This window comes from Heterocephalus glaber, unplaced genomic scaffold, assembly GCF_053883595.1.
Source record: "Heterocephalus glaber isolate CG9 unplaced genomic scaffold, H.glaber_assembly_v1.0 deba00000122, whole genome shotgun sequence".
In the NCBI taxonomy this organism is placed as follows: Eukaryota; Metazoa; Chordata; class Mammalia; order Rodentia; family Bathyergidae; genus Heterocephalus; species Heterocephalus glaber.
Window position 1 is genome coordinate 430,509 of NW_028258138.1, and position 24,315 is coordinate 454,823.

Sequence of the window (24,315 nt, forward strand, 5' to 3'; positions counted from 1 at the left end):
AAATTTTGGGCAGGGGGTCTGATTTTTTTGAGTTCTTTATATATTCTAGATAATAGTTGTTTATCTGAACAGTTGGTAAAAATTTTTTCCCACTCTGTGAGTTGTCTCTTCACTCTGTTGGTGGTTTCTTTTGCTGTGCAAAAGCTTTTTAATAAGATGAGGTCACAGTCGTTGTTTCTTTGTATTATTTCCTGTACAGTCTGGGTTTTGTTCATGAAGTCTTTGCCTGGTCCTATATCCTTAAGTGTTCTACCTATTCTCTCTTCTAACAGATTTAGTGTTTCTGTTTTAATATTTAGATCGTTGATGCATTTCAATTTTAGGTTAGTGCTTGGTGAAAGATGTATGTCTAGTTTTAATCTTTGGCATGTTGAAAGCCAGTTTTTCCAGCACCATTTATTAAAAAGGCTATCTTTTTTCCAGTGTTCACTTAAGAAGTTTTAATGATTTTATTGCCAAGCTTCTTAGAAAAAAGAGATCCCAGTTGTGAAGAGGAGTCTGTCCTTGTAGCTCAGTGCGCCTCAGAAGCCTGAAGGTGATGGAGTTTGTTGGTGTAGTGCAGGCAGTGAGCCCAGCCCACAGGCAGTGTATCTTGAATCCCATTCCTATTAATTGGGAACCTATTTCTGTAGTTACTATGAGGAAGAGATTTCACAGATGATGGTGTATATCTGTTCCTGGTTATGGGAGTGTTAGTAGACATGTAAAACCCAGGGCTCACTGCACTGCATGCAGTGGGTCCTGCAGCTCCAGGAGACCTGGAGTTCTTTTAGCTAACCCCAGGCCATCTCCAGTGTCCGTGAAGATGGGCTGTTGGAAATGTGCCTTGCCTCAAGCTATTTTGATTTTATGACCAAATATATTTGATGTAATTCTCTGTGGTCTTTTTTTTCCTGTTTTTTTGAGATAGAGCCTGGCTATGTAGTTCAGGATTGTCTCAAACTTGCAGTGATCTTCCTGTGTCAGTCTCCCAAGTGCTTTTATTACAGGCATGCACCATCATACCCGGATATAGTATATTTGTGTGTGTGTGTGTGTGTGTATTTTATTTATTTTTTTCATTAAGTTTATGGGTACATTTTAGGTATACAGTACAGTTACATTCATCATTGGGATCTTGTACCTTTGCACGATGCATCTTGGTTCTTATTTTTTCCCCCTTCCCCTGCCCTCCCTTCACCCCCTCCACCCCTCCATATTTACAAAGACTTTGTTTCCATTCTTACCTTTTCACATATTTTTTCCTTTCCCTTCTTTCTTTTCCCCCACCCCTACCACTTCCCCTATTGATTTAGACCTTTCCTTCCTTTTTCACATTTTCAGTTATACATTTTGATCCTTATTTACACTTTCAGTTTCTCACACCAGAGAAACTATTCGGTATTTACACCTGTGTGTCCTATTTATTTCACTTAAGAGTGTGGCCTCAATATGCATCCATTTTAGCTATAAATGTCTCTGTTTATTTTAAGGTGATACTGGGGATTGAACCCAGCGCCTCACACATGCTAGGCAACTACTTTACCACTGAGCTCCAGCTCCAGTTCTAGCTCCTGTGCATGATAGAATTTTGTTATAAAAATTTCTCTCTGTGATACTGGTTTATCCAAGGGTCAGCACTGCGTGACCACAGGCAGTCATCCTTAGCAGTGCACAAGCAATTAATGGTATTTGAGACTCTTCTGATTATAAATGCCATAGTACTTTCCTGTCACTGATGAACAGTAGCTGATACCCACAAATTAAAGGAGTGGTTTATTTTGGTTCACAGTACAGAAGTTTCAGTCCCTAGTCTGCTGGCTCCAAGGCAGGGCAGCGTGGCAAGGGAGAATTACGGCCCGGCAGTGGGAAGCAGAGGAAGAGAGCAAGGGAGGAGAAAAGGGACACAGACCCCCTTCCAGGCCACACCACAGTGACCCACTTCTTCTGATCAGTCTTCACCTCCCAACCTCACATTTGGGTAATCTAGTGGTGAATCGACCATGGCTCCATGATCCAGTCACTTCCCCAAAGCCCCCGCCAAGTGCATGAGGCTTTGGGGACATCTAGATGTGAACCATAACGTAGATGTTGCTGATGACAATTTGCAGTTATCTCAGTGGTCATTTAAAAGATAGAAATTTCAACTATTTTATTAAGATAAAAGTTTCTTTCATATGTAAAGGTGCATATCTCCAATGATGAATGTCATTATGTTGTACACCTAAAATGTACCAGTAAAAGGATATACCAAAAAAAAAAGTTTCTTTCCTCTTTTTCCTTTTTTCTGAGATAGTTTTCTTGCTTTGTTGCCCAGGCTGGTATTAAACCTCTGGGCTTAAGTCATTTTCCTGTCTTGGATTCCAAAGAGTGGGTCACCACGCTTGGCTGGGTTGAAGGTTTATTTCCTAACTGTTACAGTGGCTCCGTGATCTATACCCTGGCACTCTGTATCACTTCTGTTCTTTTCCCTATCTTTCCAAGTATCTGTATCGTCTTCCTCCACCCCCGGCAGTACTGGGGATTGAACCTGGGACCTTCCCATTGAGCTACATTCCCAGCCCTTTTTAGACAGGGTCTCACTGAGTTGTTAAGTTGCTCAGGCTGGGCTTGAACTTGAGATCTTCCTGTCTCAGCCTGCTAGTGCTGGGGTTACAGGTGTGTGCCACCATGCCCAGCTAAGTGTCTGTGTTTTTTTGGGTTTTTTTTTTGTGCTGGGAATTGAACTCGGGACCTTGTGCTTGTGAGGCAGGTGCCAGAACCACTGAGCTAAATTCCCAGCCCACGTCTGTGCTTTTAAATAAAAATGAAACTGCTAAGTTTCTCTTTCTGTGTGAAGGACACAGACTCATACCTGTAAGAAACCCTCAGAGTCTGGACCTCAGTCATCACTGCATGACTTCCCTGTTTTCTAGGAGTGCAGTGGAGATAGACCAAAGGGTCCGTGTGGCCCGCTGCTGTGAGGCTGTCTGTGCCCACCTGGTGGACTTGTTTCTTGCGGAGGAAATTTTCCAGACTGTGAAGGAGACACTCCAGGAACTTCAGTGCTTCTGCAAGTATCTACAGCGGTGAGTCCTGTGTTCATGCAGGTAAAATAAAACAAGTGGCTGGGCTATACTTAGACACTTGTCTATAGGGAGCCTGCTGTTTAGGCTATACAAGACCCCAGGGGATGTCCATGAGTACACACGCACCACAGCTGCATGCACCAACACTAGTGAACGTCCAGAACACAGGTACAGATGTGCCTCGACTTACCATGGGGTAACTCATAACGTAGATGTTTCTGATGAGATTTTGCACTTATCTCAGTGGTCATTTAAAAGATAGAAATTTCAACTGTTTTATTAAGATAAAAGTTTCTTTCCTCATTTTCCTTTTTTCTGAGATAGTTTTCTTGCTATGTTGCCCAGGCTGGTATTAAACTTCTGGGCTTAAGTCATTTTCCCATCTTGGATTCCAAGGAGTGGGTGACCACCCTTGGCTGGGTTAAAGATTTATTTCCTAACTGATAAACTCATAAATTGAAAACACCTCTCCTACATCTAACCTACCCAACATTGTAGCTTAGCAATGCAGTACACTGCAGGGTGTTGGCTGTTTACCCCTGAGATTTTGTATCTGACTCAGAGCTGTAGCTCACATATGATACTGTCAGCATTGTGAGACAGTGTTGTGCAACATATTGCTAGCCTAGGTGATCAAAATATGAAGTTTGGTTTCTGCTGAACTTATACCACTTTTGCAGTATTGTAAAGTTAAAAGATTGCAAGTCAGGTCATTATGTAGGAGACTCCCAAAGTGAGGGGAAAAAAAGCAGCTCATAGGGAAATGTATACAGGTTCAAATACCATATATTCAAACTAGATTGTCCTGGATTTATATATAGTAGTATAACCCTGGAGAAAGGGAGAATAACGAACGTAAGCTCAGATTAGTGTTTATCCCAGGGAGTAAGGGAGCGTCCATTCTAGCCAAGGCTTCTCAGACAAAGCATTTATCATTTAACTGGGCATTTAGGTGTTAGTGTATGTTATATGGTGACTCATTCATAATAAAATTTAAAATGGGTGATAGCATCTTTGATAATTGCAACAGTATAAAAGGAGACCCAGCAAATAAATCCCTTCCAGGACAGATTCCTGTCCATTTCGCAGAAGCACCAGCTGCTTGTGTCCCCTTCCGGAAACTTCTTGTTCTTTCCTGTGGTCGTCATTAAAGCATGTTTCCTACTGTGTTCCAAGCCTTTCTTCCACTTGATGTGAACTAGAGGCCTGCTGGCAGGCTGTCCCGCACTCCCTGTTTGTGGCGATGCAGTACAGCATGTTATTGCAAGTGTGTGCCATAGATGACCTTGGTTCCTGTTGCTAGCTCTCACATGGCCCTCTTTTTGTAGCAATGTAGAATGCTCCAGTTTCCATCTTGTACTAGCATTTCATACTTGTGCACATGCTGTCAGTTGTGTTTGCTGGGTGATGGGTCTCTGTACCTTAGCTTTGTATCTATGTGGGCAGATCCATTTGTTGAGATCTTTAGTATTAGCTCTTAAATTTTGTTGTTTCAATGCAGACCCATCTCTTTTAATATCATGCTTGATTTGTTTGTTTGTTTTTAGATAGTTCTTGGTATGTAGTTCAGGCTGGCCTTGAACTCGAAGTGATCCTCCTGCCTCAGCCTCTTAAGTGTTGGGATTACAAGTGTGTGCCACCATGCCTGACTTCAAGCTTGCATTTTAATTCTGATTTCTTAGTATAAAGACTGTTGCTAGTAAAGAGCTACATAGACTGACAAACACTACAATGATTGATAATTGCAGTTTGTTTCCCCATGTTGTGGAGCTGGGCTGTATTTGTGCTGGGCTCTGGTTAACCCTGGACATACCCCGTGATGATACTTTGCTGTATCCTCCAGGTGGAGGGAAGCTGTTGCAGCCCGGAAGAAACTGAGGCGCCAGATGCGGGCCTTTCCTGCAGCACCCTGCTGTGTAGATGTGAACGACCGGCTTTGGGCACTGGTGCCCAGTGCAGAGTGCCCCATTGCTAAAGAGAACCTGGTCAGGAGCCTCTTGGACCTGGGCCATGCTGGGAAAGTGGGCATCTCCTGCACCAGGTCAGTGCCCAGCTGTACACCTCAGGGTTCCCTTGGTTTCACTGGATTCATGTGTGTATTTACAAGAGTCAGGAAGTGAGGACAGGCACGGAACTATATTGTGTTCTGTTTGTTTGGGGTTTCTTTTTGTTTTTTTGAGACGGTTTCGCTGTGTAGTTTGGGCTGGTCTTGAACTCTCTATGTACCCCAGGCTGCCCTCAAACTTGTCTCACACTTGGGAGAATCCACCTGCCTCAGCCTTCCAACTGCTGGGATTACAAGCATGTGCCACCATGCCAGGCAGGACTGCTACATTTTGAAGGCTGTCTTTTCTTCAGCTGTAGACATGTGACTTGCTCTATCACGGGGAAGCAGGTCTCTGACACAGCTTTCACCTTCAAAGAAAAAGGTCTTGGTGTAGACTGACTCAGAACCCTCTGGTCTTCTAAGCTTAAGTACACTGTCCACCCTACTTGTGGAGCCAGAGGTCCATGTGGGCCTTGGTTTCCACCTCCACCCTGTTCCTGAGCTTCTGCACCTCATTCATACAGTCTCAGCCTTCCCCAGCCTGCCTTCCCTGCTCACAGGGTCCCATCCTGTTGGGTTATAAGTCTGGGCCAGCCTTCTCTCAAGCCCCTCCTAAATTCCATCTTCAAAGCCTATTAGGGCTGATCTGCTTTCTCCATATCTTCCAGCCCTTAGCCACAGTCCTTCACTCACAGGAGTGGGTTCCTTTGATACCTGGTTGGGGCACCTCACTTGTTGTCAACATCCCTGGACTAAACTGCCCCTCCTGAAATTTCCCCTACCATCCCCAGAAATAGTCCTGTCAGCTGCTCTACTTCCGTCAGATCTGTTTTCACGCTTCATCTTGTCTAACACCAGAGTGAGACAATAGTTCATGTCAGTGTTCCTGTCTGGCCTGCCACATGCCACCAACTCATCTTGTAGGCTAGTGTAGCACTGTTCTCTCCAGGAGAGCGTGTTTTAGAGAGCCAGGGTTTTTGTCTCCATATTAAAGGATCTCCCATGGCTAGGGCACAGTAGATAATTATGTGGGATTTGTGGAATACAATGGTCTTCTGACCTGTTTGTCAGAAAATGTTTTCTCGGTCTCTTAATACTCCCAACCAGGAGACACTGGCCAATTATTTTTTGTTCAAAGACATCAGTAAATGGTATGGAGCGTCTTTTGTGGGTGTGAGCTAGCCACATGCTGGCATGGTGCAATTCTTCCTTTCTTTGTAGGTTGAGGCGGCTGAGAAACAAGACAGCTCACCAGATGAAGGTTCAGCATTTCCATCAGCAGCTGCTGAGGTCTGTCTCTTTCCCCTCCTGTGTATCTGCTCCTTCTCGGGGTGCATACATGGGCCCGACCATGGTGGTTTGTCCCTTTCAGTAATGCTGTATGGGCGCCTCTGGACCTGCCTTCACTTGTGGCCGAGCACCTCCCTATGAGGCAGGAGCGTGAGTTTTGGAAGCTGGTGCTGGTGTTGCCTGATGAAGAGAAGCAGTCCCCAGGGAGTCCTGGCAGGTTAGGGGGTTCCCTCCAGAGCTGTGAATGCTGAGCACCAGAGCTGAGTGGGGCTGTTGTCCTGGGTCAGGGCATTCCTCTCAGTGGTGGGAACCCTGATGCATAGGTTTTTGTTTTAATGTTTAAGCTTGTAGTCTGTTTTTGCTTATAATTTTCAAGATTTGAAACTGACATTTTAGATTTGATTATTTCAGTTTTTATTCTACATAATTGTCAGTTTTAGTCCAGAATCATGTAAGAGTGGATTATCATTTTAGGATCATGTTAAAGTGTATCAGTGTATCAGTGCATTTTAGATTCTTGGGGAAGTCAGTTCATTTTGTCTGCTATAATTTCATTTAATTATTAAAGAAAAACTTCCATTTTTAAAAAGAAAATGACGTGACATTATTTCCTGCAGCCAAATTGCTTCTAGAAATCATACTTTTAAAGCAAAGAAAGCTGGGCGTAATGATCCATACCTGGGAGGCTAGGGCAGGAGGATCACAAGTTCAAGGCCAGCCTAGGCTACACAGTAAATTCGAGGCCAGTCTAAACTACATAGTGAGACTCTGTCTCAAAAGACTAAAATAGGGCCAGGGATTTAGCTCAGTGGTTCTGCTGCCTGCCTCGCAAGTGCAAGGTCCCAAGTTTGATCCCCGATACCAAAAAAAAAAAAAAGGCTAAAATAATATCAACTGAGAATATGTTACTTTTCTTTTGGAAAAAGTTTTATGGAAGTGTTACTCATACACCATAAACTTTACCCACATTAAGTGTTGTTTCAGTGATTTCTAGTTACAGCCACAGAGTTTTACTGTCATCATAATCTAAGCCTAGGACAATATTTCTATCAGAACAGAAGTCTCCATTCTTCCTTACCCCAGCTTGACAGGCGTTTAAGTTCTTTCCATTTTTCAGCTGTTTTGAATAAGGCTGCTTTGAGCACAGAGGTATGAGCACTTGTGTGGACACATGTTTATAATTCTCTTGGTTGTACACCTAGGCACAGAACTGCCAGGTTGTACAGTAACTGGTAGTTTGAGTCGTTGAGGACCTGCCAGGCTGACTCAAGTGGCTGCACTGCTCTGCATCCTACCAGCAGTGCAAGAAGGCTTCAAATTCTTTGACCACTTTACTTTCCAGCAGTTACTGTTGGGACACGTGCAGGCTAAGGAAAAAGAGGAAGTCATGAGGTTTGTCTCATAGGACAGCTGAACAATGAAGAAAGTTGTAGCATTTTAAAAGTATTTATTTCTGGGGTCTGGGATTTAGCTCAGTGGTTCTGGCACCTACCTTGCAAGCGCAAGGTCCCGAGTTCGATCCCTGGTACCAAAAAAAACCCCAGTATTTCTTAAAACAGCTATTTCTGATTTGCTAAGTTTATTGGGCAGTGTGTCACTTAGGAATTCTTAAGAGCTCAGGCATAAAGAAATGTGATTCTGTACACATGTATTTCAAACTCCAGGGATATTTTCTATTGCTTGGAATCTTTTCTAGTGCTTTAGAATATTAAATAACTTTAGAATAATTTGGTTTCTTGAGTGTCTGCTTCTCTCACCCAAATAAATAAATAATCCAGTAGAAGTACTAACTCCATCTTAACCTCCTATAAGATTTGGTGTATGGTCCTTCTTTTCCTGACAGTCTTTTTCAAATTTCAAGTTAAGACTTTTCTTTAAATGTTATTTTTTTTTACCAACAGAATTTTAGCGGATTGGCTAAAGGTCAAGTTCATGGGAGATGATGGCTTGGTTGGTGACACGTGCAGTAATGCTGGTGAGATTCAGACACTCACGATTTTTAATGCACTCAGCAGCAAAAAGGATAAGATTGTTTCTGTCAGTGTGTGTATAAAGGTGAGTGACAGTTGCTTCATGTATTTACCTCCATGTTTTCATTATTTCTCTTACTGTCAGACAGGATTGGATTTGTGTAAGTGCTCCTTGTTCTCTACAGTGGTCTTGAAAGACGGAGGCTCAGAAGTGTCATGTCTGTCTGTCCTTGTATCTTGCTGCCATCGGTGGACACCTGTTTGGTGTGAGGCTCTAGGCTGGAGAGCAATGTGTTAGCTTTCTGTTACTGTTAACAAATACCTGAGATAATCAGTTTATTAAGAGAAAGGTTTATTTTGGCTCACAGTTTTGGAGGTTTCAGTCCACCGTTGATTAACTCTTGAGCCCATCATGAGGCAACACATTTTGGTGGAAAAGCATGGGATAGCAAAATTGCAGAGGTCATGACTGGAACCAGGGAAGAGGAGGAAGGTGCTGAGGTTCCCTAGTCCCCTGGGAGGGCATGGCTCCAGGGACCTGATGAGCTTCCACTAGGCTACCAGGTTCTACCACCTGTCACTAGTGCCGAGCTGGGGCCTTTGGGAGGGACTTTAGATCCAGACTCTAGCAAGCAGTGAACTTTGGCTGTCACAGACCCCTGAGAACTTTGTGCAGACTCAGCCATCCTAAAAAACACACAGGTGCACCTATGATGTTGTGCATACACTGGTAAGTAAGTCATGAGGGACGGAAGACAGAACATTTCACAAAAACTAAATGATTGTGACATGATTTACCAACTGCTGGATCTTAAGCTAGTGAGTAAGTTCATTATTGGTCATTTCAGTTTAGTTGTTGTTCTTCTTTTTTTTTTTTTTGCATTGGGAAATTGAACCCAGGGCTTTCACAGTGAACTACTTCCGTAGCCCTTTGTAAATTTTTATTTTGAGACAGAGTTGGTTTTTTTTTTGGTACGGGGGATCGAACTTGGGTCCTTGCGCTTGTGCAGCAGGCAGTGAAACCACTGAGCTAAATCCCCAGCCCTAAGACAGAGTTTTGCTAAGTTGCCCAGGCTAGGTTTGAACTTGGAATTCCCCTGCCTCAACTTTCCAGAGTGCTGGGGTTCCTGGCATGTGCCACTACACCCACTTGTTCTTGTTTCACATTCAAGATGGCCTCTGTTTTTTATTAACTGATTTGTGTGTGTTTTTTTTATAAGTATTTATTTATGTTTGGATTTTGAGACAGGGTCTTGTCATGTAGTTCAGGCTGGTCTTGAACTCACTCAGTTCTTTCTCTCCCTTCCCTCCGCCACCTATCCCCTCCATTCCTTGCCCCGCCCCCACCCCGGGTTCTGCACATGCATGTAAATGTGAGGGTCCTTTATGAGGGGAATTTGAGACAGAGTTATGCTGTTGGTCCCATGAGTTAACTCTGATTGAACTTTGTATTTATTAAAATACAAAATGACCACCTTGCCAAAGGTCTCAGGTATGCAAGAACACTGAATTCTCCCATTTGTTCCCACACGTACCCATGGGATCCCTAGCATACAACACATAAGAAAGGGGAAAAACATAGGCAGTGAAGTAGGACAAACTTAAATCTAAATCTTAGCTCTATTTTCTACTAACTAAATGACAGTGGGCCACTCTCCCTGCAGATCCTTGCATCTTAATATATCATCTGTAAAATGAAGTGCGTGAAAGTTGACATTGGCATTAAATGAAATGATGACTATAAAGTACTCTCCTGACTATCTGGAAACTTATTTAGTCACATACTTTCTTAATTTGGGGAGGTTGAAATGAAAGGAACAAGAGCTGTTCTTTTCATATATTGATGAAAATTAAGCAAGAGCCCTGGATGGGTACAGCATGGTCTAAGGGTCTCTTATATTTCCTGTCAGGATGGCTTGAGTAATACCTGCTCCTGGCTTGCCCCTTGGATGTTCCCTTGGCTGGTTTATTCCTTGGCCAGGTTCTCATGGGCCAAGGCAAGACTGTCATTAAGCTGAGTGCCCTGAGTCAGCAGGAACCCTGGCAGGTCCACAGGACTCTCCTAGTTTTTCCTCTAGAAGAAGCTACCCTCAGCCTGTCTTGTATATATTTGACCAGAATTTTCACCTTAATGCTGTGAAATCTGATGAACACTAGCCTCTCCCTGGTGGCTAAAATAGAATTTTTGTGTTTATTAAAAATGGTTCCCTTAAATTATTTTTAGAAATAGAGTCTAAATGCCTAAATATATTATTTGGTAACATCCCTAAGATCTTTAACTTCTGTTACAAAGTAACAATGAGTATAGAAATGTATTAAAACTAACATTTGTACAGTAGTTCAGATCTACCTGTACCTTTCACTCTTACTGGTTTTTGGTTTTCATCTTCAAAATATCCTAGCTTACTTGACTCTCTTTTTGTGGTCTTGCTGTGTTGCCTAGGCTGGTCTCAAACTCATGTGCTCAGGTGTTCCTCTTCAGCATCCTGAGTAGCTGGAACTACTGGCATGACCCATACCACCTGGCCCCACATGCCATTCTTAATCCAGCAGTTATACCCCCAGTTTATACAAATGATTCTAGAATATGTGCTGCCAAAGTGAGCACTATACAGACGATTCTATATAAACTCCAGTCTGAAGTACCCTTTCACTGGCCACAGAATAAGTCCAAAAATCTTTCATTCTGGCCTGCTTTGTGCTCTACTTCCTGTCTTGTTCTCCTTCAGCCCAGTTCTCATATCTATAAACCCTTTCTTCCTTCCTCCCTCCTTCCTTCCTTTTTTTCTTTTTCTTTTTTTCTTTGAGACAAGGTCTTGCTGCGTAGTTCAAGCTGGCTTTGAACTCACGATGTAGCCCAGGCTGGCCTCAAACTCAAGATGATCCTCCTACCTCAGCTTCTTGACTGCTGGGACTACAGGCCTGTGCTACCATGCCCGGCAGAGTCTTTGCTGCTTAGTTCTCTCAAGGCTTCATCTAGGATGGATAACTGGTGGCTCTGGTGAGCCCCAGTGACTGACTGGTCACAGCAAAAGATGAGTTGTCTGTCTTCCTGGTGGTAGGAACTCGAATTGAGCCCATGGGCTGGACACTTCCTCTTGGCCACTCTTTGCTTCCGTTTCTGTTTTTGAGTCAAATTTGCTTTCTGCCTCAGTTTCTCCTTCCACTTCTGATTCTTGATTGTCTTCCTCTGCCTCACTTTCTTGCTTATCCTCCATTTCCTCCTATCTTCTTCACTCTCTTCCTTTCTCTCATCTTTATTCTCTTCCTCCATCTTGCTCTTTTCTTCCAGCTTGCTGTCTTCCTCAGACTCCCTCTCCTCCTCTGCCTTGCTTTTTGCCTTCCTCTCCGGCTCTGCCTTGGCCTTGTCCTGGTCCTTCCCTGCCTTGTGCCTGTAGCACTATGAAGTACTTGGACAGGTGGTGACTGTGGAACTTCTGCCTATATGCCTTGGCGTGGTGGCACCAGTATCAGATGCTGCATTCCCTGCATACTTCCTTGGCCCCCGAAGCATCATGTATCTTGGTCACACATGACATCATGAGGTAGCTCCTCAAAGGCCACCTCTACCTCGGAAGTCATGTGGAGGCTGGGACTCTGCAGCCAGGCCTCTGGGCTGCAAGCATACTGCCTTGCCTAGGCGCAGCCTCTTTTCATCCATGTCTGCATCCTTATCCCTGTCCCTAGCTCTGAAGATCCTTCTATGGGAGTTCCTGCCCTGCTGGGCCATGTAGCATGTCAGAGCAGTGCTTGGGGCCGCAGTGGACCTTTCCAGCCCCAAGATTCATTAAGATTATAGGAATGTGGTCAAACAGTTCTGCTTGGAGACTAAATTATCTGTTGACTTGGGTGTTTAATCTCACTGGTTCATCGTCTCACAGAAGAAGTGCTGCCCCATCGGTGTCCTGAAGCCTTCCAGAGCCCTGTGAACATTTTAGTGTGTGGAGACTTAGCTGCACTTGCTCTGGGGCAGACCATTCACTGCTGGCTTGTCCTCTAGAGCATCCATCCTGATGTCCTGGGTGCTGTTGCAGGTGGTCCATGGCACCCTCGGTGATGCTGCCCTTGATGCTGTGGCAACAAAGAAGGACCTCTTGGGAGCCAGTGGGCTCATGCTGCTGCTTCCGCCCAGAGTGAAGACTGAGGATGCAGCAGAGGAGGACATGTATTGGCTGTCAGCCTTGGTACAGCTCAAGCAGTTCCTGCAGGCCAAGCCCTTCCTCCCATCACTTCCACTGGTGGTTCTTGTGCCCGGTTCCGGAGAGGACCCCATCGGGAAGGACGTGGAGGATGGTTTGTGGAGGAAGTCTTATTTATGAACCAGCTGCAGGGTGGGTGGGATAAACAATGAGAGGTGTTGCGTGTGCATGAGAGGGCAGACATGTGACCTCTTGTCTGTTTACCTGAAAGGTTTGATGCTGCAGGACTTGGTTTCAGCGAAGCTGATTTCAGACTACATTGTTACTGAAATCCCTGATTCTATTAATGATTTACAAGGCACAAAAAAGGTAAAGTTTCATCATTTTTAAAGGTCCATCAAGATATTTTGGTTTTGCTATCTGCAGTAAGCAGGAATCAAAAGATAAAATTTGCCCATAGTTCTGCTGTCTATAACAAATTCAATTTTCATGTAATTTAAAATTTTTTTTATGAAATTAAAATGAACATATATGCCTTATATCTGAGCATCAGATACACATTATTTTGGGGGGTTATTATCATTGCAATATGTGAAGAAAAAGTATTATCTGAGATTTCCTTTAAGAGGAAGTCTTTGTTGACAGTCACATTTAGGAACACAGGTGCCAGAGATTAAAATAAAAGAAAGTATAGGAAGAAAGAAAATAGGGTGTGAAGGCATCCTAGCATGAAGTAAAGCCATTACCTCTAAGCATGCAAAGATGTAGCTTCCATTTCTATGTGTTCAAGAGGAGGATGTGCCAGGATAGAAGCCCTAGGCCTTTCCAGGGGGCCCTGCAGGTGCACCTCCCAGCACACCTCCAGGGCCAGAGAAAGCGAAATTCAACCACCAGGCAGCAGTGTGCTGCCTTTCCTGCTGTGGCTGAGAACCTGGTGCTCCAGTGGCACCTGCTCTGAGCAGCCATGGGAAGAGCACTAAGCCCCTTTGGGAAAGTGCTTTTGAAAACGAGTGTGAGTTATTTAACTGTGCTTCTCTGACTATCTTTCCTTCTCAGGTTTCATGGGCAGTTCAGTGGCTTGTCTCTCGCTGCCCCCATGCCCTTGACCTTTGCTGCCAGACCCTCACTCAGTATGTCGAGGATGGAGTTGACCGTGAGTTTAGTGGCCGGTTTTTCCATGACAGAAGAGAGAGGCATCTGGGTGGCCTGGCCTCTCAGGAGCCCAGCACCATCGTTGAGCTCTTCAACAGTGTGCTGCAGTTCTTGGCCTCTGTGGTGTCCTCTGAGCAGCTGTGTGATCTGTCCTGGCCTGTCCCTGAGTTTGCTGAAGCCGGGGGCAGTCAGCTGGTTCCTCACCTGCACTGGAACTCCCCAGAACACCTGGCCTGGCTAAGGCAGGCTGTGCTTGGGTTTCAGCTTCCACAGATGGACCTTCCACCCCCTGAGGGTATGTGCATGTGCTGAGGGAGGAGGGGAGGGCTGGCAGTAGCTTGGCTTCTTGTTTCTTCCTTCTCTCTGTAGTGAAAATCTGGCAGGTAGCATGCTGCACTGTGAAGCTCACAGTCTACCTTGACCACGAGCCTGCTTGTGTCTGCCTTTGGTCAGAAGGAGATATGGGGCTTAAGGAATGGGGCTGTTGGCCTCAGCCCCAGGCCAGTCTTGCCTGCTCTATGGGTCCAGTTAGCAGAACAGATGGACTGGGGCAAAGAACACAGGGCCTGTGTAGCTTCACCCCTGGCCTGGGTAGCTCTGCTCCCTCAGTTCTGTCTTATACAATATTCCTGTGAAGCCTGGCTGTGCCAGGGCCAGGCCTGCAGAATGCTGTGACACAGATTCTAGAGAGCAACAGGTTGGCTTGAACCTACTACAGCAAGGGCTGCTCTTCCCATGGGAACACTGCTGTGGGGGCAACGAACCATCTGCTGCTTGCCTGACAGCACCCATCACTCCCTTTGGGCCTCAGGCACTCATCTAAGTTGTGGGGTGTGGTCTTCAGAAGGTCTCACTGATGCTCATTACTCAAGGAATCTGAAGGGAAATGAATGACTTGGCACAAACCCTGAGCCCTGCACCCTCAGCTAGGTGAGGGTCCCTGTGGGAAAGTGTCTTAGTTACTTTTCTTGCTACTGAGACAAAACACCCAACATACACAAGCTAAGGGAGGAAAGGTTTATTTAGCTCATAGTTTATAGAGATTTCAGTCTATAATCAGCTGGCTCCTAGGCAGGGTGGCACATGGCAGAAGGGCAACAGTTCATGGTGGACAGAGGTAGCAAAGCAACAAGCAAGGGACCTTATGAGTGTCTTTCTGCCCCTTTTACCTTATCCAGACCAAGGATCGGCAGCACTCACACCCTTAATTCTAGTGCCCTTGAGCCTAGCATTCTACCGTGAATCAATTCCAGCATCACACACTGTAGACTCAGCCACCTCTGAAAAAGTCCACATATGAGCTCATGAGGCTTTGCGGGGACATCTAGACCCAGGTCTTAACAGGAAGCCAAGACAGCCTATACCGGGTGCTCCTGGCCTGTTAAATACAGTCCCTGGGCAGCCACAGGCCTGTGGTGTCATGGCTGCTGGGGTGGCCCTTCTGTGGGCCTTGTCCAAGGTGGTGGTTTACACCCCTGGCCTCTCAGAGCAAGCCGTCCTTTCCCTCAATAGCTGTGGTTCTGCTGTGTGTGCACATGGAAGCAGATTTCCCAACCACACAGTTGCCCTCTGGAGGAAATACAGAGCACCAAGAGCGTCTTTGTGTACTTTCCCACCTGTACTTTGGTCCAACCTGGAACTAATGAGGTGCTTTCTTTTCAGCGCCCTGGCTTCCTGTGTGCTCCATGGTTGTCCAGTACACCTCCCAGATCCCCAGCTCACGCCAGGCACAGCCCATCCTACAGTCCCAAGTGGAGAACCTGCTCCGCACAACGTACCGCAGGTGGAAGAGCAAGAGCTCCTTCCTGGGCCAGGGCGCAGGGCCCTCAGTCACCGACATTCCATGGGATGACATCATTGCCTTGTGCATCAACCACAAGCTGAGGGACTGGACACCCCCCAGGCTCCCTGTCATATCAGGTAGCTGGAGCTTGGTGCTGTCGGGCCAGGTCCTCCTGAGACTTTCCTGGTCCAGGTTTGGCAAAGAATGTTTACTGGATATTTTTTCTTTTCCCTTGGGTTCCCATCCTCCTTCCTTTGGAAGTCGTCAGTGACTTCTAGGTAACTTAGGAACACTGGGAAGAGCTAAGAAGTTTCCTGGAGGGCCTGGGCTGCCCTTGCTGACACAGGGTTCCTAGGCCTACTCCGAGAGGAGTCTGTGGCTGAGAGTCATTCCTGGCCCTTCCAGTCTGGATGTAAGCCTGTCTGGACCTGAGTGACCCTTGAGTATATCCCTTAAGCATGGAAGTCACATCAGTTAGAAGGCTTAAATCAGTGAGTTTGAGCAGATGTCAAGTGTTCACCTGTTGCTCTTTTGGTATTTTTATCTGTCCCTGTATTGTTTTCTCAGGTGCACAGAGTGAAGATGGTCAGATATGTGTGTATTTTTTTAAAAAACACTTGAAGAAATACGATGTTCCTTTGTCATGGGAACGAGCCAGAGTGCAGACACAGAAGGAGCTACAGCTGAATCCAGGATGGTGAGGTCTATGTTTACTGTGTGTTTCTGTTGCTCTTCTAAACTGTACTGCTCCCATACGAAAGGGAAGCTAACATCCAGTAACAGCAGATCCAACCCTGCTGTGGGGTGACCCTGTGATCATTTCTCATCTCACAGTTCTAGGGCAGAGTCGCAGGCTTCTTACTTCATTTACCAGATGGACCTGATCCTTAAAAGTCATGTAGACAAGAAACCTGGTGTTGTATCTCACTTAGAAAAAACACCACCCAATAAAGTGTTAGTCTAAAAAAAATTCTAGTAAGGTTTCATGCTAGGACAAACAATTATTAACCGTGGAAATCTGTTCATGTAATTTGTTGTTACAGTAACAAAGTAAATGATATTTCAGTATCTTTGAAATTTCTTAAAATTTATACTCAAATCTTGATAAAATTTATTGTCATACTTGGGTAAAAAAGTTCTTTCCTTATTTGATTGTGAAATTTTAAAATTTTTTCATTAAAAAGAAAGTTCCTTAACTTGATAAGAGCTATTTACCTATCGTACAACGATCAAAAAAGAAAACAAACTCACCAAAACATGCTTCTTGGGTTTTTTTCTTTTTTGTTTTTGAGACAGGGTCTCGCTTTGTACTTCAGGCTGGCCTTGAACTCACTATGTAGCCCAAGCTGGCCTCGAACTCACAGCGATCCTCCTGCCTCAGCTTCATGAGTGCTGGGATTACAGGTGTATACCACCACACCTGGCAACATGCTTCTTGTTAAGACAGTAGAAACAATGCTTAGATACCAACTTAGGAAGTCCCTTTTGTCCTGGAAGCCCTGACCACTGCAGAGACATGGGAGAGATGGGCACGTATTAAAATCAGAACGTTTATTTCCAGATAATATAGTCAGTCCACAATAATCAACAGTCAGGGCTATAGGACTGTCCAGAAGTTAGCAGGGTGGCCAAATAGGTGACCTATAACCTATATAAATACTCACACAACATTTTTGAAATAAAGTGGTACCTCAGGTCATGAATGTTCTATTTGAGAACAATTTGGCAAAGTTTTTTTTTTGGTACCGGGGATTGAACTCGGGTCCTTGGTGCTTGCGCAGCAGGCTGCAAAACCACTGAGCTAAATCCCCGGCCCGCAAAGTTTTGTTTTTGTTGGTGGACTCTGCATCTGATGACAAACCCAACCACAGCCATATTTCCCACCCAAATACGAATGTGGCTATCTTTTTCAGAATCGTGAAACAAACTAATTTTGTAAACTGAGGTACCACTGTAGTTCTAAAACCCATAGGCATGAATGGACGTGAAAGGCCCGAACCCTTGTCCAGGGGAGTGCTCAGGACCCTGTGTGCAAAGGAAACCTGGTAAATGAGGTATAGGCTAGCTTTGTCATTGGGGGGTGTGGTACTGTTAGGTTGTCAGTTCTCAAACCATAAAGTTGGCATTTCTAATCAAAAAGTCAATAGAATTTTTCCTTGGTATTGATAAGGTGATACTAAAATTCATCAGGATAAGAAAATGTGTAGCAATTGCTGAGAAAGTTTTCAGTCTGAATAATGAGGAGGATCTACTTTACTTGGCCTGATAATCACAAGCATACACTAATGCTACACAGTACCTAAAGCCATGTGGTGATGCTGGAGTAGACAAATGAATCAGAATAGAAAGCCCCTGAAATAGACCCATATGTGATAAGAGTGTCATACTGATGGTGACATTAGTTGGGAAAGGATAGACATCAGCATCTGTTTAGAAAGGAATGGTAGAACCTCTCCATTATTATTATTTCTTTTTTTTTTTTTTTTGGTACCAGGGATCGAACTCAGGACCTTGCCATTGCGCGGCAGGCGCCCGAACCATTGAGCTAAATCCCCGGCCCCTCCATTATTATTATTATTAACTTTATTTCCAGGATTCAAGAGTTAAATGTAAAGCACAAGTATGTTGGCAAACAACCAACCTGTTTTATAAACTGGAATGGGTAGCAAGACACAGAATAGAGAAGCTTGAGAGCCCAGCTGTCGCAGAATAGTGGAAGCCTCTCAGAGCAATAGACAGTGTCTCCTGCTGCTGCTGTGTCGGGGGCATCGTGCAGAGCAGGGCTGCCTTCCCTCTGGTGCAGGAAGGACCCACCCTGGCGTGAGCTTCCAGGAGGGGGCGGGTCTCAGGCATGTGTGCCCAAATGTGAGTTCGTGTGTGCTGTGTGCATGTGCCTCACCTGAAGCTGTAGGGACCCTTTCTGATCTTTACTGACCAAAAGCATTTCAAAACATGTACTTACAGTTTGGGGATAAAGACTTTTCATCCTTCTGCAAGCAGTTTTCCCACTCCGTTGCTTCACTTGCATCACAAAGGGAAGAGAAATGCAGAGTGCTGCCGACTAGGGCGAAGTCTCAGTGCGGAGGACCTTGTGCGAGGAGCTTCTGCTGAGGAGCTCCTGGCAGAGTGTCTGTCCAGCAGCCTGCTGCAGGAGAAAGAGGACAACAAGAGGTGAGACTGTTTCCCTTTGAGTCCATGTGTGTCCTTCAGTCCACTTTATGCAAAAAGAGGAGATTGGCTGTTGCCTAGTTAAGTCAAGACAGCCAAGGTAGAGAAGGGGCAGCTGGGTTAGCAAGGGTTGTAGTGATGTTTGTTTTTTAAAAAGGTGAGTCAAACACTTGCAAAGAATAAGTTCTTGGAAGACAGGGCCCTAAGTGGTATGTTTGTTTTATTATTTGAAATTGATTTCATTGATTGCTTATTATTGAAAGTTAGCATCAGATTTTTAGTGGGAAATGTGTGGCCAAGTCCCCTCAGAAGAGAGTGGGTTACTGACTCTACCTGTGGCCAGACGGAGGCTTCTATGAATCATCCCACTATGGACGGGTGGGAGCTGGCTCTGACCTTTCTCTGCATTGCTCCTCTCCCTCTCAGGCATGCTTTCTCTTGCACCCTCCCTTGGTGGCCTTATTCACAGATTTACTGAGAAACAGAACTAGAAAGAAAGGACTTTACACAGATCATCCCACCACCTCCACTGTTCTACCCAGCCACATCCAGCAGCCTCCTTACATCTATTTCATTCCCTCTGGCTCTCTTATTACTGAGGAGGAACTATCTTCAGTGGTGGCAAACCTATGGCCCGTGTGCCAAAGTGGGCTGTTCATTATCGTTGAAAGCACGAGAAGGTTCGCCATCACTGATCTAGTGCATTGCCTTTAATTCCAGATTAAAGGGGAAGCCCCTGATAAGTCAGCCCTCTCCTTGGACTGGGATCTCATCTCCCACCCACTCAAGGGTACTCAGCCAGTGGGTGTCCCTTCCTTGTGTCATTGCCATCCTCTGTACTAGGTCATGCCCATCAGTATACAAACATAAAGACATGGTAGCATTTCCTCCTCTTGGAAATTTTCCCTCTCTAGTCACCATGTTTCTGCCCCTTAACAATAAATACCCTCAAAATGCTTGTGGTAACTCAGCTTTCCTGTCCCCACAGCCTGTACATGGCTGAATGTGTCTATGAACCCCGATTTCTGGAGTGATCCATCCTTTTGGTCCTTTTTTCTTTGCTACTTGGATGCCCCTAGTCTCCTCCCAGGACCTCCCTGTCAGCCCTCAACTGTCCTGCAGGCTCACTCTTTGAACATCACCTCTGTATCATCTATACCCACTTCTCCATGATTTCATCCACTTTTACAGATTTTTAAATAATAGCAATATTCTCACAACTCCAAATATGCATCTCAAATCCCGAGTTCTCTGAACTCTGGACTTGAATATACTACTGCTTTTGAAATCTTCATTAGACATCTACTGGGTGACCAGTAGCCCTTGCAAAGTTAATTCAAAGTCATAATCATGTGTATCCCATGTCCAATTCCCAGTTTCCTTCCAACCAGTCTCCTTCAGTGATCTTCTCATCTTTCCAGCCACCCAGGCCCAATGACGTGAAATCATCTCTACCCTGACCATTCACAAATCCTATTGGCTGTACTGAAAATATACTCAGAATGATACCATTTGTTAGGACATCCATGGCTGCCCCGGTCACTGTCACTTTCCTTGTGGACTGTTTCGAGTAGGCTGCAGTCTGGTTTTTTTTTTTTTTCTTTTTTGTACCGGGGATCAAACTCGGGTCCTTGTGCTTGCACAGCAGGAGATGAAACCACTGAGCTAAATCCCCAGCCCTGCAGTCTGGTTTTAGTTGACTCCTCTTGATATAAGGGGTCATGTTACTCCTATAGACTTTCAGTGGCTTCTTTTCTTTCACTTAGGAATTAAAGGCAAATTCTTTGTAAGGGTGGCCCAGTCTTGTCTTTTCTGACCTCAAGTCTTGTTCCTCTTGCCTGAGACTCTTTAGGCACTTCTCCCTTTCCAAGGCTGACCTCTTGTACACTCCAGGTCTCTGCTCAAACATCTCCTGCATTAGGCCTTCCTTGTGTGCCCCCACTTTCCCTGTATCCATGGCTCTGGTTTCTCATCTTCAGACTGTTTCCCTTGTTACATGTTCCTTGTCTGTCTCCCCTTACTAAAGTATAAGCTGCTTGGGATGGGGTCTTGTCTGTTTTGTGTCAGTGCTGTATCCTTGGTACTTAGAATGGTTAGGTGGGTACCTGATAAGTATGTGTTAGAATAGGTTTGCCTAGACTTATATAATTTGATGAGATTTTTTTTTTTTTTTTTTTTTTTTTGTGGTGCTGAGGATTAAACCCAGGGCTTCTTGCATGTTAGGCACATATTCTCTCTCTCTCTCTCTCTCTCTTTCTCTTTCTCTCTCTCGCTCTCGCTCTGTATAGCTCTGTAGTGTGTCAGGTGACAGTGGGATATTATTTTGAGTTAATTTATAACTATAAGTGTCAATCCTGTTTGCTGCAGTCTGGTCTTAGCTGACTAAGACCATTACCCGTTTGGGTAATTCAAGAGATCAGAGTTAAGAAGGCATAAAACCAAAGTAAGTCAGAAAAAGAAGATAAACCAAGTGAAAGAATTATAGTATCAGTAACATGTAGAACAAGTGAGAGAATTATAAGTAATATTAAGTAATACACAGAAGCAGTTTTTGGATTAATGTCACCTTTCTCATTAAATATAAATTGGACTTATAAATGAAAGAATTAAATTTTTTAAAAGTACACTTCTGCTTCTCAGTTGATGTCATAACTTTAGTTCTGTCCTTAGTAAAAGCGAGGGCATTTCCAAAGTAAAAGTATGTATAGAAAGGAAATGCATAATAGTTAATATTTTGCTTCTTAGTGCTCAAATGTTTCTGAATTCCATGATCACATATTTCAGATTTGAAGATCAACTTCAGCAGTGGTTGTCTCAAGACTTGGGAGCACTTACAGATTCAACTTCCCTTCCCTTCTACCTTCCTCAGACCCTACTTTCTCTTCCTCAGACTATTGAATCTGTAGTGAAAACATCTACAACCAGTAGCCCACAGGTAAGAAGAAAGTATATGTGGTATTCACATTAAAATTAAAAACTCAGTGTGAGGCTGGGGAACAAAGTAATGTTTCAGTTCATCATGATAACCAGTACAGTGTTAGCTTAAATGAGACCTTTTCTCAAATGCCATGTGTCAGTGTTAGAGTGACCCAACTAATTCTGTTTGTGCATGTGAAATTAAAGAAGGATGGAACTGAAACATGCTTAAGAACAGAACCTGTAACCTTTTGCTGATATATGCAGTAAGGGCATTAATGAGAATAACAAAGGCCAACAACAGCAAGCTTCTATTTGGGGAACACATACTGTCCAAACCTTGGTATCACCCAGACTTATTCTGGGATTAACTTTCCCTGAGAAAATTAATGAATGATGGGGGTAAGTTCACAGAAGTCAGCAGCCTCACCCTACAGAATTTAGCTGGTCAGGGCCTAAGTTACTTTTCAAAGCCAAATCTTAACTAGTCCGAAATCCCAGGGTCTTTCAGTCTCACTCTCATTCCCTCAGTGGTTAAAAAAGCAGAGAGTTTAATTACAGGTACGTGCTGCTAGACATGTGAAAGTCATTTTCCTGGAGTGGATTTAGGAAGTCCTTCAGTAAGGGTGGAAAGCAAGATGATGTACTGCTTCCATTTACTGCTTTAGCAAATGTGTACTTTAAAAATACACATACCTTTTGACTTCTTCTGAAGAAATTGTCAAGATATTTACAAAAATTAACGTATAAAAATGTTGACTGTAACACTGATTATACTGCATAAAAGTGGAAACAAAGTGAATGTCCAAAGATGGAAGTCTGTGTACACAATTACAGTACATTCAAATAAATGTGTTCTGATAGACCTTGTAAAATATCTTATAAAAACAAGTGACACTGGTAGTCCATGTAGAATACAAAGAGAAACAGTCCATATCTAGATGGTACTTGCCCTTGGTATGTACTAGAAGAGACTGGAAGGCTGTATTGGATGCTAAGAGGGTGTCTGTTGAGCCCAGCAGGCCCCAGGTGATATTAGTATGTACCAGATGTGGACCCTTCACAGAGAAAAAGTCTTGGTATATTGATATCTCAAAGCTATTTTTGTTTTTTAAATTCAAATAGAATGCAAGAACAAAGGAACAACTGCAGCTGTCAGAAGAAACAGATACATCTCTGACAGAACGGTTAAAGTACCTGGAACGGCTGATCCAGAGTTCAAGAGAAGAGGAACTTGCCTCCAAGCTCCATCTCTCTGCACTGCTGGACATGGTGGACATTTAAGCAGCCTGACCTGATGGGAGGGCTTCTCTCCAGAAGAATTTCTGCTTTTACTCAAAATTATGTTATTCTCAGATGCTTGCTTGATGCACTGTTGGAAATGCGATTATTAATCATGCTGATAAACCATTTGAATCTCTAATGAGATCCCTTACTGTTTTCAGAACGAAAAGCTGTTGGCCATTGTGACATCTTTGATATTATCTGTTTCATGATCTCTTCAGACTGTCATTCGCTGGCACAAGCTCTGAGGGAGTTTGCAGCTTTCATTTCCATGTGTAATAAGTGATTAATTCTCTCAGCTGTCTGTCCTATGTGCCTAATTCATTGAGAGCCCCTGCCTGCCAGGCCTATCTAACTTACATTAAGCCAATAGATATATATGCACATAGCTGTCTTAATGAGGTACATGGACACGTATTCATGGATTGGAAGCAGGGAAAAATGGAAGAGTGCACCCGAAAGGATGTGATGAAAGCCCAGAGGCACCCCTTTGATTGTGTGGCCCAGTGAGAGGCCAGTAAGGTCAAACCTTATTCTGAGTGCTTTGAAAACCAGTTGTTGGAGGACATGAGGCAGAAAAGTGACATAATTACATTTTTTCTTAAAAATGGCAGGTGGCAGACAGCATGAGGCAGGAATCTTGAAAGGGGAGTGTGGCAGTCATCTGAATCAAAAAAGAGTGTAAACCTGAGTTTGTTAGCAGTTGGTATGGAGAAGGGATGAATTTGAGCCATATACAGAACAGTATAAGTACACTTGGGTAATGTTGAGTATGATCATTGAACCTAAACTAGCAGTTAGCGTCTGACTACAGTCCTACATCCTCCAGATTCTCCCAAGACTATTTCATGTCTTCTAGTTCTCTTCAAACTTGCATTATTAGGTAATAGCCTGCTTATTTTATTGAGACAGAAGCACTAAGAAGAGGACTTCTTCATCCCACCACCACATCCACCAGATCCACCAGCCAGTCCCTTTTCCCCTAAAACACTGCTTTTCTAGGAATTTCTCCAGTAATTTCATATTTACCAATAAGGACTTAATGCATTTCTTGCTTATTTTTTTTTGGAGACAGTGTCAGGCTGGCCTCCCAATTTGTGGCGATTCTGCCTCAACCTCCTCAGTGCTGGGATTATAGGCATGTACCACCAGGCCGAGCTCTTTTATGTCCACACTTTGTGTGTGCATGTGTGTGCACGTACACTAGAGATTGAACCCAGGGTTTTCTTACTAAGCTACATACATCCCTGGCCCTTTGTTTTTGAGATGAGGTCTCATCAAGTCGCTAAATTGGGCAGGCTGGGCTTGAACTTTTGATCCTCCTAGAATGCTGGGATTATAGGCATGTGATATTACACTTGGCTTTAATGCCATTTCTTAATCTTGATTTTAGACACTGATTTTCTACAAGTGAGGAGTTCTCACAAATCTTCCTGCAAGGTTTATCGTCCCCATACATACATCTACAATGGCTGTTGAATCTTGTATTTTTATTTCCTTTAGGTACAATTTTTAACTT

General features: G+C 44.1%; 1 protein-coding gene and 1 pseudogene across 1 annotated transcript in view; one reads left to right on the forward strand and one right to left on the reverse strand.

The window, feature by feature from the left end:
- Positions 1 to 22,935, forward strand: part of Mcm3ap (minichromosome maintenance complex component 3 associated protein) — a 47,389-nt gene extending 24,454 nt beyond the window's left edge. Inside the window, exons 17-29 of the mRNA XM_004842544.4 lie at positions 2,895 to 3,047; positions 4,891 to 5,088; positions 6,316 to 6,384; positions 6,467 to 6,601; positions 8,286 to 8,439; positions 12,389 to 12,647; positions 12,765 to 12,862; positions 13,550 to 13,940; positions 15,308 to 15,565; positions 15,996 to 16,125; positions 18,393 to 18,599; positions 21,381 to 21,531; positions 22,638 to 22,935. Of these exons, the coding sequence (XP_004842601.2) occupies positions 2,895 to 3,047; positions 4,891 to 5,088; positions 6,316 to 6,384; positions 6,467 to 6,601; positions 8,286 to 8,439; positions 12,389 to 12,647; positions 12,765 to 12,862; positions 13,550 to 13,940; positions 15,308 to 15,565; positions 15,996 to 16,125; positions 18,393 to 18,599; positions 21,381 to 21,531; positions 22,638 to 22,796 (2,362 nt within the window). The 3' untranslated portion in view covers positions 22,797 to 22,935. The remainder of the gene's footprint in view (positions 1 to 2,894; positions 3,048 to 4,890; positions 5,089 to 6,315; positions 6,385 to 6,466; positions 6,602 to 8,285; positions 8,440 to 12,388; positions 12,648 to 12,764; positions 12,863 to 13,549; positions 13,941 to 15,307; positions 15,566 to 15,995; positions 16,126 to 18,392; positions 18,600 to 21,380; positions 21,532 to 22,637) is intronic.
- LOC147830295 (tripartite motif-containing protein 44 pseudogene) lies at positions 9,708 to 12,390 on the reverse strand (annotated as a pseudogene).
- Positions 22,936 to 24,315: the final 1,380 nt, after the last annotated feature.